The sequence below is a fragment of the Bombina bombina genome, chromosome 6, assembly GCF_027579735.1.
Source record: "Bombina bombina isolate aBomBom1 chromosome 6, aBomBom1.pri, whole genome shotgun sequence".
Taxonomy (NCBI): Eukaryota; Metazoa; Chordata; class Amphibia; order Anura; family Bombinatoridae; genus Bombina; species Bombina bombina.
In genome coordinates, this window is record NC_069504.1 from 877,335,230 (window position 1) to 877,351,735 (window position 16,506).

General features: G+C 35.5%; 1 protein-coding gene across 2 annotated transcripts in view; it reads right to left on the minus strand.

The window, feature by feature from the left end:
• Positions 1 to 471: 471 nt before the first annotated feature.
• LOC128663831 (motile sperm domain-containing protein 1) overlaps positions 472 to 16,506 on the minus strand; it is a 48,200-nt gene continuing 32,165 nt past the window's right edge. The window contains exons 5-6 of one of the 2 annotated variants that reach the window (XM_053718356.1): positions 3,505 to 3,669; positions 472 to 1,752 (exon numbers count right to left, since the gene is read on the minus strand). In XM_053718356.1, coding sequence (XP_053574331.1) covers positions 1,721 to 1,752; positions 3,505 to 3,669 — 197 coding nt within the window. In that variant the 3' untranslated portion in view covers positions 472 to 1,720. Of the gene's footprint in view, positions 1,753 to 3,504; positions 3,691 to 16,506 lie in introns of both variants that reach the window. The other variant, XM_053718355.1, reaches the window with a different exon arrangement.

Below are 16,506 nucleotides of genomic sequence, written 5' to 3' on the forward strand. Positions count from 1 at the left end.
ACTAAACTAATACTGAATATTCGTAGAACACTTTTTTTCCCCGTTAAACGAATGTAAATGTTCCTAAGCTACACGTAAAAAAGTTCACCTGTAGATTATACTTACCTGTAGTGTGCTGGAGAGCCACGCTAAACTGCTCCTCTTCTTCACAGAGCCCCGCCCATGCAAATCGGAGGCTTAGCGCAGCTTTTAGCGTGACCCGGGCTCTGTGAAAAAGAGAAGCGGGTTAGCGCAGCTCTCCAGCGAGCTAAAAGGAATTTAACCCCTTAAAGGTGATTTTAAGACAACTAATGAATACTGACAAATTTCATCAGTATTTCTTTTTTTTTTTTATTTAGTTTCATTAAAACAAAACAAATATCTGTTTTTTGTTACAAATTTGCATTTGTAACTAAACTAATGTACATCTTTATTAAGCACTAAATACATTCTAAACATAATAATGTATTCAAATAAATAGAAGCCTGAAAATAAGTTTTTAAAGTTTTATTAGTTACTTAAATATTGAAAAAAATAAGTTTTTTTTTTTATATAAAAGCAATGGGCATCACCATGTTGTAACCTAAGTTTCCTTCTCTGCTGAAGCCAGTTAGGGATACTTGATAAATGGGTCACTAGTTAATGAGTCACCAGAGCGTGCAACCAATGACATTGGGGAATATAGAAGTGTTAAGTCTGGAGTCTGCTCTACACTTTTAACATGGATTGGAAAACCCACAATTTTCAAAATTAAATTACAGGAGAAGCGGACAAAATAAATAATAAAAGTATATTGCAAAGTTGTTTTACTACACATAATTTAACACTTTATATTACAATCGCAAAGTGCGTAATGTCCCTTTAACATGCCTTTAAGTAAGTATGACTACAAATTGCGATTTATACACTTATTAACATACAAAATAAGTACATATTCTGTACATATATACATAATTTGCCTAGCAACTCTGCAATATACTTGTTGTACTCTGAGATTGGCACAAGGTGAACTAACAGTTGCTTATTGGTGCCTGCCTGTCTCAAGTGCATGCAATAAATGTACTGACAAATAACAACTGTGTATGCTCCCAAGGGCCCAGATACAGCTAAGGCAGGTTTTCTTTTCTTTCATGTATATTGCAAATTTAGCGCCTCAAAATGGTCTTCACCGGAATGTCTCATCACAATTGTGTGAATACTAAGCTATTTATCATATACTATCATTACAAATTCATATATGCATTTTCACTATCACATTTAAAATGTTAAGGCATTGAATATAACAATTTTAAAACTTTACTAGCTAGTAGTAATAACAAGTATGTTCATTAATGTATGCGTAAACATAATTTTGTTATTTCTACCAAGGAACAAAATGTACAATTTCGATAAAATTTAAACAGAAATATCTGGGTGGGGGCGCACTTATTATAGAGACCTTATAGTAATTTAAAATATGTCTGCACTGCTGTGTAATTTTAATACAAGTACACAAATACATCCCCACCCTTCTATTCAGCTCCTGCATTATAAAGAGTTTATCCGTAGTCAAAGATCCTGTGGTACTCAAGTATCTGTTGCTTTTATTTAGTCTCAAAATGTTTCAGTCCTATCATCTACTTGTGATCATCACAAATAACCTCTGTATTCTCTTTTCCATTGGCCTCTGACAAATGGAATGTACAAAATGATGGACACTGTTGTGAAAAATCTGAGAAGGCCACTGTCCTGTAACAACTTGTCACCCCTGCAGAAAAACCATGGTCAGAAGACCTGCAAAATGAAGGAAGAGAAATCAGGAGAGGGAAAAGGGAGAGAATATAATTAAAATAATTTCTAATATTATATGTAATCATTTAGCATTTATAAAGAAATTGTCACTTTGTTATCACTAATTTAGGTTTATTTTTGTATATGAAATAAATGTGAATGCCCCGTGAAACTACAAAACATTAAAATGGGCTGAGCTTGTAGGATCAGACCCCCTTATCTTTCTCACTTTCACAGAAATGCTTCCTCATCTTATCACAGTATATCAATGCCCAATTGAAAATTAACATTTTAGTACGTCACTACCACCCCAATTGAGTGTGTAATTTGCTCTGTTGGCTCTTGTTTGCATATCTTTTCTATAGCCAATACTTAAGTATTGAACATTCTCTATAGGAGGTGGATTCAACAAACAAAATCAGCTATTTTAATTGTCAAAACAAAGGTAGAGGGGCTATATGCAAATAATTTAATACACTCCAGCGATTAAAATTAATCATTCGGAACTCATTAAAAGGGTAGAAAACTTCACAGTGCACTGTAAAATTTTCTAACCTTTAATGTGTTCCTAATGATCCATATAACTTGCTGTAGTGTTGTATTAAAATAAATATATTCTGCAAGCCTGGTAAATCAATAAAAGTTTATTCCGCACAAGAACATCTGTTTAGAAAAAAATAATTTTAAAAAAATGTCACAGATTTTAAAAAGATTTATTTTAAGTAAGATAAAAAAAATAGTATGTCCCTTTAATTAGAACTTAATTGGTTGGATTTTTGTAGAAAGTGTTGTTTGGCAAATCAATTTGTGTTTACTACACAGAAGCATAACGTGATTAACAAACAATATGGATCCGAAAGTATTTCAGCAACAATCTATTGCTGTTGTAAAAGTGTGCTGTTCAATTTATATGATTAACCCTTTCGTGACTGGGTTAAAGTGTCTACATCGGAACAACTGTTCCGATGTAGACAAATTAAAATCACAGATTTCAATTATGGGATCGGGTCTGGGGGGCGTCCCTATGGAGCTAGGAACGCCCTCCAGACCGCAATCAAATCCTGCAAGCGCAGTAGGCTTCAGGACAGCCGTTGGCTATGACGTTGTATTCCGTCATAACGGCTTTAAAGCCAAGCGCCGTTGTGACTGAATACAACGGCGGGAAAGGGTTAAAGGGATATGAAACCCAACATTTTTCTTTCATGATTCAGATAGAGAATACAATTTTTAAAAAGTTTCAAATGTACTTTTATTATCAAATTTGCTTCGTTCTCGTGTTATTCTTCATTGAAGAGATATCTAGAGATATCTAGACTTAAAGGGATACTCAGGTCAAATTACATTTTCATTTTTCAGATACAGCATGTCATTTTAAACAACTTTCCAATTTACTTCCATTCAAAAAAAAATGTGCACAGTCTTTTATATTTACACTTTGAGTCACCAGCTCCTACTGAGCATGTGCAAGAACTCAGACTATACGTATATGCATTTGTGATTGGCTGATTGCCATCACATGGTACAGGGGGAGTGGAAATATACATAACTGAAATTTGTTAGAAAAAAAAAATCTACTACTCTTTTGAAATTCAGAGTAAATGCTATTGTAGAGTCTTGTTATCTTGCATCTTATCTTGCAAATCTTACTGTATTTACTGGTCCTTTAATATTTGTTTTAATCAAAATGTCTAAGTCTCTGCAATAATGAGATATTTTTGTGAATAATGTCACTTTTTGTGTGAGATGTTTTTGTACCTAATACGTATGCAGCGACCAGTTTCTGTATGATGGATACGTGTAGGTTCTCATGAAGAAGACTCCGAGGGTCTCCATGCAATGGAAGCATCAGGACCACCAATGATACCAATCCAACCAAAATATAGAGGCTGAAAAGCCCTGAAGAGATGGGCCGTGGAAACCCTGTATAGCGATATGAAGTATCTGTATATTAACAACAACATTCCAAAACCAGATTAATGCATCAATACAAAAATACTTAGAGCCTTACAATAGATTGTGATACATTTTCATTCACACTCCAGGTATTTTTTTGCCGATTTTAAAATCAAATGTTTTTAAGTTTTCAGCTGTAATCTTTTTCTGGCATCATCTGCAAAAGAATTTCTTGGACAACATGAGTATTGATTGCTGCCAAGTACACCAGTGATTTCTTTCTTTCTCAAACGATTCAAAATTGTTGATTTTGCTATGCCCAATTTACTTTCAGATTTTTTTTATTTTTAGAAGCTACACTGCTTTTCTTTCATACAAAAGTTCTCTAACCCAGAGGTAAATACATATATGAGGAACCAGACAAAATAGGAGCAAGACACACATTATTAGGAGGTATGGATGGAATTATATACTCCAAAAACCTAGGAGCCAGATGTTAATTAAAGGGATGATAAATCCTAGCGTAATTGACTATTGGAACAAATAAAGGGGACTTTCATTCATGAAGTATAAAATACTTCATGCTGAAAGTTCCTTTATTTGTTGGAAGCGTTTGCTTTACTGAGCTGCTCAGGCAGCCCGTGGCAGAACGCTATTTTGCTGAGAGGTGACGTTTTCAACTCTTAGCAAATAGCCATGCGCTCCAACTGGCGCCAATGTGGATAGCCCGCACGCCTATTTGCTAAGAGGTAGAAATGTCACCTCTCAGCAGAATAGCGTTCTGCCGTGGGCTGCCTGAGGCGCTCAGCAGGGCGAACGCTTCAAGCAACTAAAGGAACTTTCAGCATGAAGTATTTTATACTTCATGAATGAAAGTCCCCTTTATTTGTTCCAATGGTAAATCCTAGCATTTCTTAAACGCTAGGATTTACCATCCCTTTAAATTTTAGTTGCCATGACTCAAGGCATGCCCTTTTCTAATTCTTTTAATTTTTCTACATTTGAAATCTTGAGAAACAAAACTACACTAACCATCATTCCAAAAAAATTACAAACATACAGGGCAAGTCGCACGGCAAATCAGTTGGGAAAACACTGAGCGCGTTATGGCTTTTTCACATTTAGGTTTTGCGCAGCTATTACAAGTTGTAAAATAACGTATTTTGCGTGCGCGTTAAGTCGTGTAATGCAAACAACAAAATGGCGTGCGCGTTCACGTATTTTCCATAGAGGTCAATGGAGAAGACAAATTGAAAAAAACAAAACCCTAATAAAAATTTTTTTTTTTTTTTACATTTTGGCAGCCACCAGTGGGTACTACAGCAGAGTGCTAATTGAGCATGGGAAATGTTATTATATTAAAAGTAGTAACATATTAGCATTTGAGAGGATTTCTGAGTGTGCACTAAACCACTATGCACAGTGTGAGACAGACTTGGCACTTTGTTTGTACAGTGTGTGCCTAAATGTTTCCTCCTGTGAGTGTTTCTGTGGGTGTCTGTGTTTATGTCTTTGTGCTTTGGTTTGTATCTCTGAGTGTGTATGTATTTTTTTTCTGTGAGTCTCTCTGTGAGGGTGGGTGTGTATGTCTTTGTGCATTTTCTGTGGATGTCTGTGAGGGTGTGTGCATATGTCTTTGAGCTTTTTCTATGGGTGTCTCTGTGAGGGTGTGTGTATGTATGTCTTTGTGTATTTTCTCTGGATGCCTCTGTGAGGGTGGGTGTGTATGTCTGTGTTTTCTGTGGATGTCTCTGTGAGGGTGTGTGTTTTCTGTGGATGTCTCTGTGAGGGTGTGTGTTTTCTGTGGATGTCTCTGTGAGGGTGTGGGTATGTCTTTGTGTGTTTTCTGTGGATGTCTCAGTGAGGGTGTGTGTATATATGTCTTTCTGTGGTTAATGTGGTTTTCTCTCTATGTGTATGTCTTTGTGTGTTTTCTGTGGGTGTCTCTGTGTGTGTGTATATGTCTTTGTGTGTTTTCTGAGGCTGTCTCTGTCGGTGTTTCCTTGGGTGTATGTGCAAGTTTGAGTTTGTGTGTGTGTGTGTGGGGGTCCATTGTCTGTTCCTTTTTAGGACATTTTGACCTTACTACTGATTATTCACATCTTTCTACAGACTAATGAGACCTTTCCGGAAGTCACCAATCCACCATTTAACCTTTAAATTATTGTTTAGGCAGTTCCTTCCTTTCATCCACTGCATGCTGTTGTCATCATTTAGTTGGCATCTTCCTTTACAAAAAGATAATCAGAACTCCATATTTGTTTTCTAAATCTCCTTTTTTTACAAAACTGTAGTCTACCTCATTACTTGTTAGGTCAATGTAAACAAGTGCTGAGTGTCTCTTTGGGTGTCTGTGTCTGAGTGTGTTTCTTTGCGTGTCTGCTAAAGTGTCTATATGTGAATCCTTATGTGTGAGTGTGTGTGTGTGTGTTTGTATGTTACTACCTTTACAACATTTCCAAGTTTAAATAAACATTTAAGAATAAAGTGCATATACGTTTTAGTCACTTGGTCAAAAATTGCACATGTCAAAGGAGGGGGGGGGGGGGGGCCCTGATCAATGGTTAAGTCAGGGGCACCAAAATTTCTAGTGGCGGCCCTGCATCTGAGATATTGTTTAATGTGCATAAAATTGTAATGTCAAATATTTTCATTATCTCCATAGTTAAACATATCTCTATAGATATAAATCCATGTTTCTCTATGTATGTGTATGTATGTCAATGTAAAATCCGTGCGTCGGCTTTTTTTCTTCTAACACCCGAGATCTTGTATCTTTGAGCCCTTATAACTTTTGTGTGTAATATTTTTTTTAATAATTTTTATTACACTGTGCGCGCCCAATCGCAATTTTTCAAGACTTGTAACACCTGTGCAATGGACATTGATTGCGAAAAGACCACATTGCGCATGGAAAACTAATAACGCGCTATTCGTAATCTTGCCCACATTTTATAACCTTGCATTTTAAGCCAATTTTCTACAAAAATTGTATACAATACTTCATGTTACATAATCAAACATGTGCCAACTAATGCCTGAGTAAACAATGCAGGTCAACCATCTAATGGTAGGTGGAGTGTATGTATTTTGACAAAATGCAGTTGATACAGGTGTTTGTGTGAGATTTCACTTCTAACAGTAAGCTAACTTGAGGGGGTTTGTAATGAGTGACATGAGTAACAATCCTGTGTAATATAGTATGTAGGTTTGTAATGAGCGACATGAGTAACAATCCTGTGTAATATAGTATGTAGGTTTGTAATGAGTGACATGAGTAACAATCCTGTGTAATATAGTATGTAGGTTTGTAATGAGTGACATGAGTAACAATCCTGTGTAATATAGTATGTAGGTTTGTAATGAGTGACATGAGTAACAATCCTGTGTAATATAGTATGTAGGTTTGTAATGAGTGACATGAGTAACAATCCTGTGTAATATAGTATGTAGGTTTGTAATGAGTGACATGAGTAAATATCCTGTGTAATATAGTATGTAGGTTTGTAATGAGTGACATGACTAACAATCCTGTGTAATATAGTATGTAGGTTTGTAATGAGTGACATGAGTAAATATCCTGTGTAATATAGTATGTAGGTTTGTAATGAGTGACATGAGTAAATATCCTGTGTAATATAGTATGTAGGTTTGTAATGAGTGACATGAGTAAATATCCTGTGTAATATAGTATGTAGGTTTGTAATGAGTGACATGAGTAAATATCCTGTGTAATATAGTATGTAGATTTGTAATGAGTGACATGAGTAACAATCCTGTGTAATATAGTATGTAGGTTTGTAATGAGCGACATGAGTAAATATCCTGTGTAATATAGTATGTAGGTTTGTAATGAGCGACATGAGTAACAATCCTGTGTAATATAGTATGTAGGTTTGTAATGAGTGACATGAGTAACAATCCTGTGTAATATAGTATGTAGGTTTGTAATGAGTGACATGAGTAAATATCCTGTGTAATATAGTATGTAGGTTTGTAATGAGCGACATGAGTAACAATCCTGTGTAATATAGTATGTAGGTTGGTAATGAGTGACATGAGTAAATATCCTGTGTAATATAGTATGTAGGTTTGTAATGAGTGACATGAGTAAATATCCTGTGTAATATAGTATGTAGGTTTGTAATGAGTGACATGAGTAACAATCCTGTGTAATATAGTATGTAGGTTTGTAATGAGTGACATGAGTAACAATCCTGTGTAATATAGTATGTAGGTTTGTAATGAGTGACATGAGTAAATATCCTGCGTAATATAGTATGTAGGTTTTTAATGAGTGACATGAGTAAATATCCTGTGTAATATAGTATGTAGGTTTGTAATGAGTGACATGAGTAAATATCCTGTGTAATATAGTATGTAGGTTTGTAATGAGCGACATGAGAAACAATCCTGTGTAATATAGTATGTAGGTTTGTAATGAGTGACATGAGTAACAATCCTGTGTAATATAGTATGTAGGTTTGTAATGAGTGACATGAGTAACAATCCTGTGTAATATAGTATGTAGGTTTGTAATGAGTGACATGAGTAAATATCCTGTGTAATATAGTATGTAGGTTTGTAATGAGTGACATGAGTAAATATCCTGTGTAATATAGTATGTAGGTTTGAAATGAGTGACACAAGTAAATATCCTGTGTAATATAGTATGTAGGTTTGAAATGAGTGACACAAGTAAATATCCTGTGTAATATAGTATGTAGGTTTGTAATGAGTGACACAAGTAAATATCCTGTGTAATATAGTATGTAGGTTTGTAATGAGTGACACGAGTAAATATCCTGTGTAATATAGTATGTAGGTTTGTAATGAGTGACACGAGTAAATATCCTGTGTAATATAGTATGTAGGTTTGTAATGAGTGACATGAGTAACAATCCTGTGTAATATAGTATGCAGGTTTGTAATGAGTGACATGAGTAACAATCCTGTGTAATATAGTATGTAGGTTTGTAATGAGTGACATGAGTAAATATCCTGTGTAATATAGTATGTAGGTTTGTAATGAGTGACATGAGTAAATATCCTGTGTAATATAGTATGTAGGTTTGTAATGAGTGACATGAGTAAATATCCTGTGTAATATAGTATGTAGGTTTGTAATGAGTGACATGAGTAAATATCCTGTGTAATATAGTATGTAGGTTTGTAATGAGTGACATGAGTAACAATCCTGTGTAATATAGTATGTAGGTTTGTAATGAGCGACATGAGAAACAATCCTGTGTAATATACAGGGAGTGCAGAATTATTAGGCAAGTTGTATTTTTGAGGATTAATTTTATTATTGAACAACAACCATGTTCTCAATGAACCCAAAAACTCATTAATATCAAAGCTGAATAGTTTTGGAAGTAGTTTTTAGTTTGTTTTTAGTTATAGCTATTTTAGGGGGATATCTGTGTGTGCAGGTGACTATTACTGTGCATAATTATTAGGCAACTTAACAAAAAACAAATATATACCCATTTCAATTATTTATTTTTACCAGTGAAACCAATATAACATCTCAACATTCACAAATATACATTTCTGACATTCAAAAACAAAACAAAAACAAATCAGTGACCAATATAGCCACCTTTCTTTGCAAGGACACTCAAAAGCCTGCCATCCATGGATTCTGTCAGTGTTTTGATCTGTTCACCTTCAACATTGTGTGCAGCAGAAACCACAGCCTCCCAGACACTGTTCAGAGAGGTGTTCTGTTTTCCCTCCTTGTAAATCTCACATTTGATGATGGACCACAGGTTCTCAATGGGGTTCAGATCAGGTGAACAAGGAGGCCATGTCATTAGATTTTCTTCTTTTATACCCTTTCTTGCCAGCCACGCTGTGGAGTACTTGGACGCGTGTGATGGAGCATTGTCCTGCATGAAAATCATGTTTTTCTTGAAGGATGCAGACTTCTTCCTGTACCACTGCTTGAAGAAGGTGTCTTCCAGAAACTGGCAGTAGGACTGGGAGTTGAGCTTGACTCCATCCTCAACCTGAAAAGGCCCCACAAGCTCATCTTTGATGATACCAGCCCAAACCAGTACTCCACCTCCACCTTGCTGGCGTCTGAGTCGGACTGGAGCTCTCTGCCCTTTACCAATCCAGCCACGGGCCCATCCATCTGGCCCACCAAGACTCACTCTCATTTCATCAGTCCATAAAACCTTAGAAAAATCAGTCTTGAGATATTTCTTGGCCCAGTCTTGACGTTTCAGCTTGTGTGTCTTGTTCAGTGGTGGTCGTCTTTCAGCCTTTCTTACCTTGGCCATGTCTCTGAGTATTGCACACCTTGTGCTTTTGGGCACTCCAGTGATGTTGCAGCTCTGAAATATGGCCAAACTGGTGGCAAGTGGCATCTTGGCAGCTGCACGCTTGACTTTTCTCAGTTCATGGGCAGTTATTTTGCGCCTTGGTTTTTCCACACGCTTCTTGCGACCCTGTTGACTATTTTGAATGAAACGATTGATTGTTCGATGATCACGCTTCAGAAGCTTTGCAATTTTAAGAGTGCTGAATCCCTCTGCAAGATATCTCACTATTTTTGACTTTTCTGAGCCTGTCAAGTCCTTCTTTTGACCCATTTTGCCAAAGGAAAGGAAGTTGCCTAATAATTATGCACACCTGATATAGGGTGTTGATGTCATTAGACCACACCCCTTCTCATTACAGAGATGCACATCACCTAATATGCTTAATTGGTAGTAGGCTTTCGAGCCTATACAGCTTGGAGTAAGACAACATGCATAAAGAGGATGATGTGGTCAAAATACTCATTTGCCTAATAATTCTGCACTCCCTGTAGTATGTAGGTTTGTAATGAGTGACATGAGTAAATATCCAGTGTAATATAGTATGTAGGTTTGTAATGAGTGACACGAGTAACAATCCTGTGTAATATAGTATGTAGGTTTGTAATGAGTGACATGAGTAACAATCCTGTGTAATATAGTATGTAGGTTTGTAATGAGTGACATGAGTAAATATCTTGTGTAATATAGTATGTAGGTTTGTAATGAGTGACATGAGTAAATATCCTGTGTAATATAGTATGTAGGTTTGTAATGAGTGACACAAGTAAATATCCTGTGTAATATAGTATGTAGGTTTGTAATGAGTGACACAAGTAAATATCCTGTGTAATATAGTATGTAGGTTTGTAATGAGTGACACGAGTAAATATCCTGTGTAATATAGTATGTAGGTTTGTAATGAGTGACATGAGTAAATATCCTGTGTAATATAGTATGTAGGTTTGTAATGAGTGACATGAGTAACAATTCTGTGTAATATACAGGGAGTGCAGAATTATTAGGCAAGTTGTATTTTTGAGGATTCATTTTATTATTGAACAACAACCATGTTTTCAATGAACCCAAAAAACTCATTAATATCAAAGCTGAATAGTTTTGGAAGTAGTTTTTAGTTTGTTTTTAGTTATAGCTATTTTAGGGGGATATCTGTGTGTGCAGGTGACTATTACTGTGCATAATTATTAGGCAACTTAACAAAAAACAATATATATACCCATTTCAATTATTTATTTTTACCAGTGAAACCAATATAACATCTCAACATTCACAAATATACACTTCTGACATTCAAAAACAAAACAAAAACAAATCAGTGACCAATATAGCCACCTTTCTTTGCAAGGACACTCAAAAGCCTGCCATCCATGGATTCTGTCAGTGTTTTGATCTGTTCACCATCAACATTGCGTGCAGCAGCAACCACAGCCTCCCAGACACTGTTCAGAGAGGTGTACTGTTTTCCCTCCTTGTAAATCTCACATTTGATGATGGACCACAGGTTCTCAATGGGGTTCAGATCAGGTGAACAAGGAGGCCATGTCATTAGATTTTCTTCTTTTATACCCTTTCTTGCCAGCCACGCTGTGGAGTACTTGGACGCGTGTGATGGAGCATTGTCCTGCATGAAAATCATGTTTTTCTTGAAGGATGCAGACTTCTTCCTGTACCACTGCTTGAAGAAGGTGTCTTCCAGAAACTGGCAGTAGGACTGGAAGTTGAGCTTGACTCCATCCTCAACCCGAAAAGGCCCCACAAGCTCATCTTTGATGATACCAGCCCAAACCAGTACTCCACCTCCACCTTGCTGGCGTCTGAGTCGGACTGGAGCTCTCTGCCCTTTACCAATCCAGCCACGGGCCAATCCATCTGGCCCATCAAGACTCACTCTCATTTCATCAGTCCATAAAACCTTAGAAAAATCAGTCTTGAGATATTTCTTGGCCCAGTCTTGACGTTTCAGCTTGTGTGTCTTGTTCAGTGGTGATCGTCTTTCAGCCTTTCTTACCTTGGCCATGTCTCTGAGTATTGCACACCTTGTGCTTTTGGGCACTCCAGTGATGTTGCAGCTCTGAAATATGGCCAAACTGGTGGCAAGTGGCATCTTGGCAGCTGCACGCTTGACTTTTCTCAGTTCATGGGCAGTTATTTTGCGCCTTGGTTTTTCCACACGCTTCTTGCGACCCTGTTGACTATTTTGAATGAAACGCTTGATTGTTCGATGATCACGCTTCAGAAGCTTTGCAATTTTAAGAGTGCTGCATCCCTCTGCAAGATATCTCACTATTTTTGACTTTTCTGAGCCTGTCAAGTCCTTCTTTTGACCCATTTTGCCAAAGGAAAGGAAGTTGCCTAATAATTATGCACACCTGATATAGGGTGTTGATGTCATTAGACCACACCCCTTCTCATTACAGAGATGCACAACACCTAATATGCTTAATTGGTAGTAGGCTTTCGAGCCTATACAGCTTGGAGTAAGACAACATGCATAAAGAGGATGATGTGGTCAAAATACTAATTTGCCTAATAATTCTGCACTCCCTGTAGTATGTAGGTTTGTAATGAGTGACATGAGTAAATATCCTGTGTAATATAGTATGTAGGTTTGTAATGAGTGACATGAGTAAATATCCTGTGTAATATAGTATGTAGGTTTGTAATGAGAGACATGAGTAACAATCCTGTGTAATATAGTATGTAGGTTTGTAATGAGTGACATGAGTAACAATCCTGTGTAATATAGTATGTAGGTTTGTAATGAGTGACATGAGTAACAATCCTGTGTAATATAGTATGTAGGTTTGTAATGAGTGACATGAGTAACAATCCTGTGTAATATAGTATGTAGGTTTGTAATGAGTGACATGAGTAACAATCCTGTGTAATATAGTATGTAGGTTTGTAATGAGTGACATGAGTAACAATCCTGTGTAATATAGTATGTAGGTTTGTAATGAGTGACATGCGTAACAATCCTGTGTAATATAGTATGTAGGTTTGTAATGAGTGACATGAGTAACAATCCTGTGTAATATAGTATGTAGGTTTGTAATGAGTGACATGAGTAAATATACTGTGTAATATAGTATGTAGGTTTGTAATGAGCGACATGAGAAACAATCCTGTGTAATATAGTATGTAGGTTTGTAATGAGTGACATGAGTAAATATCCTGTGTAATATAGTATGTAGGTTTGTAATGAGTGACATGAGTAAATATCCTGTGTAATATAGTATGTAGGTTTGTAATGAGTGACATGAGTAAATATCCTGTGTAATATAGTATGTAGGTTTGTAATGAGCGACATGAGTAACAATCCTGTGTAATACAGTATGTAGGTTTGTAATGAGTGACATGAGTAAATATCCTGTGTAATATAGTATGTAGGTTTGTAATGAGTGACATGAGTAACAATCCTGTGTAATATAGTATGTAGGTTTGTAATGAGTGACATGAGTAACAATCCTGTGTAATATAGTATGTAGGTTTGTAATGAGTGACATGAGCAACAATCCTGTGTAATATAGTATGTAGGTTTGTAATGAGTGACACGAGTAACAATCCTGTGTAATATAGTATGTAGGTTTGTAATGAGTGACACGAGTAACAATCCTGTGTAATATAGTATGTAGGTTTGTAATGAGTGACACGAGTAACAATCCTGTGTAATATAGTATGTAGGTTTGTAATGAGTGACATGAGTAACAATCCTGTGTAATATAGTATGTAGGTTTGTAATGAGTGACATGCATAACAATCCTGTGTAATATAGTATTTAGGTTTGTAATGAGTGACATGAGTAAATATCCTGTGTAATATAGTATTTAGGTTTGTAATGAGTGACATGAGTAAATATCCTGTGTAATATAGTATGTAGGTTTGTAATGAGTGACATGAGTAACAATCCTGTGTAATATAGTATGTAGGTTTGTAATGAGTGACATGAGTAACAATCCTGTGTAATATAGTATGTAGGTTTGTAATGAGTGACATGAGTAACAATCCTGTGTAATATAGTATGTAGGTTTGTAATGAGTGACATGAGTAAATATCCTGTGTAATATAGTATGTAGGTTTGTAATGAGTGACATGAGTAAATATCCTGTGTAATATAGTATGTAGGTTTGTAATGAGTGACATGAGTAAATATCCTGTGTAATATAGTATGTAGGTTTGTAATGAGTGACATGAGTAAATATCCTGTGTAATATAGTATGTAGGTTTGTAATGAGTGACATGACTAAATATCCTGTGTAATATAGTATGTAGGTTTGTAATGAGTGACATGAGTAAATATCCTGTGTAATATAGTATGTAGGTTTGTAATGAGTGACACGAGTAAATATCCTGTGTAATATAGTATGTAGGTTTGTAATGAGTGACACGAGTAACAATCCTGTGTAATATAGTATGTAGGTTTGTAATGAGTGACACGAGTAACAATCCTGTGTAATATAGTATGTAGGTTTGTAATGAGTGACACGAGTAACAATCCTGTGTAATATAGTATGTAGGTTTGTAATGAGTGACACGAGTAAATATCCTGTGTAATATAGTATGTAGGTTTGTAATGAGTGACACGAGTAAATATCCTGTGTAATATAGTATGTAGGTTTGTAATGAGTGACATGAGTAACAATCCTGTGTAATATAGTATGTAGGTTGGTAATGAGTGACATGACTAAATATCCTGTGTAATATAGTATGTAGGTTTGTAATGAGTGACATGAGTAACAATCCTGTGTAATATAGTATGTAGGTTTGTAATGAGTGACATGCATAACAATCCTGTGTAATATAGTATTTAGGTTTGTAATGAGTGACATGAGTAAATATCCTGTGTAATATAGTATGTAGGTTTGTAATGAGTGACATGAGTAACAATCCTGTGTAATATAGTATGTAGGTTTGTAATGAGTGACATGAGTAACAATCCTGTGTAATATAGTATGTAGGTTTGTAATGAGTGACATGAGTAAATATCCTGTGTAATATAGTATGTAGGTTTGTAATGAGTGACATGAGTAAATATCCTGTGTTATATAGTATGTAGGTTTCTAATGAGTGACATGAGTAACAATCCTGTGTAATATAGTATGTAGGTTTGTAATGAGTGACACGAGTAACAATCCTGTGTAATATAGTATGTAGGTTTGTAATGAGTGACACGAGTAACAATCCTGTGTAATATAGTATGTAGGTTGGTAATGAGTGACATGACTAAATATCCTGTGTAATATAGTATGTAGGTTTGTAATGAGTAACATGAGTAAATATCCTGAGTAATATAGTATGTAGGTTTGTAATGAGTGACATGAGTAACAATCCTGTGTAATATAGTATGTAGGTTTGTAATGAGTGACATGAGTAAATATCCTGTGTAATATAGTATGTAGGTTTGTAATGAGTGACATGAGTAAATATCCTGTGTAATATAGTATGTAGGTTTGTAATGAGTGACATGAGTAAATATCCTGTGTAATATAGTATGTAGGTTTGTAATGAGTGACATGAGTAACAATCCTGTGTAATATAGTATGTAGGTTTGTAATGAGTGACATGAGTAACAATCCTGTGTAATATAGTATGCAGGTTTGTAATGAGTGACATGAGTAAATATCCTGTGTAATATAGTATGTATGTTTGTAATGAGTGACATGAGTAAATATCCTGTGTAATATAGTATGTAGGTTTGTAATGAGTGACATGAGTAAATATCCTGTGTAATATAGTATGTAGGTTTGTAATGACTGACATGAGTAACAATCCTGTGTAATATAGTATGTAGGTTTGTAATGAGTGACATGAGTAACAATCCTGTGTAATATAGTATGTAGGTTGGTAATGAGTGACATGACTAAATATCCTGTGTAATATAGTATGTAGGTTTGTAATGAGTGACATGAGTAACAATCCTGTGTAATATAGTATGTAGGTTTGTAATGAGTGACATGCATAACAATCCTGTGTAATATAGTATTTAGGTTTGTAATGAGTGACATGAGTAAATATCCTGTGTAATATAGTATGTAGGTTTGTAATGAGTGACATGAGTAACAATCCTGTGTAATATAGTATGTAGGTTTGTAATGAGTGACATGAGTAAATATCCTGTGTAATATAGTATGTAGGTTTGTAATGAGTGACATGAGTAAATATCCTGTGTTATATAGTATGTAGGTTTGTAATGAGTGACATGAGTAACAATCCTGTGTAATATAGTATGTAGGTTTGTAATGAGTGACACGAGTAACAATCCTGTGTAATATAGTATGTAGGTTTGTAATGAGTGACACGAGTAACAATCCTGTGTAATATAGTATGTAGGTTGGTAATGAGTGACATGACTAAATATCCTGTGTAATATAGTATGTAGGTTTGTAATGAGTGACATGAGTAAATATCCTGAGTAATATAGTATGTAGGTTTGTAATGAGTGACATGAGTAACAATCCTGTGTAATATAGTATGTAGGTTTGTAATGAGTGACATGAGTAAATATCCTGTGTAATATAGTATGTAGGTTTGTAAT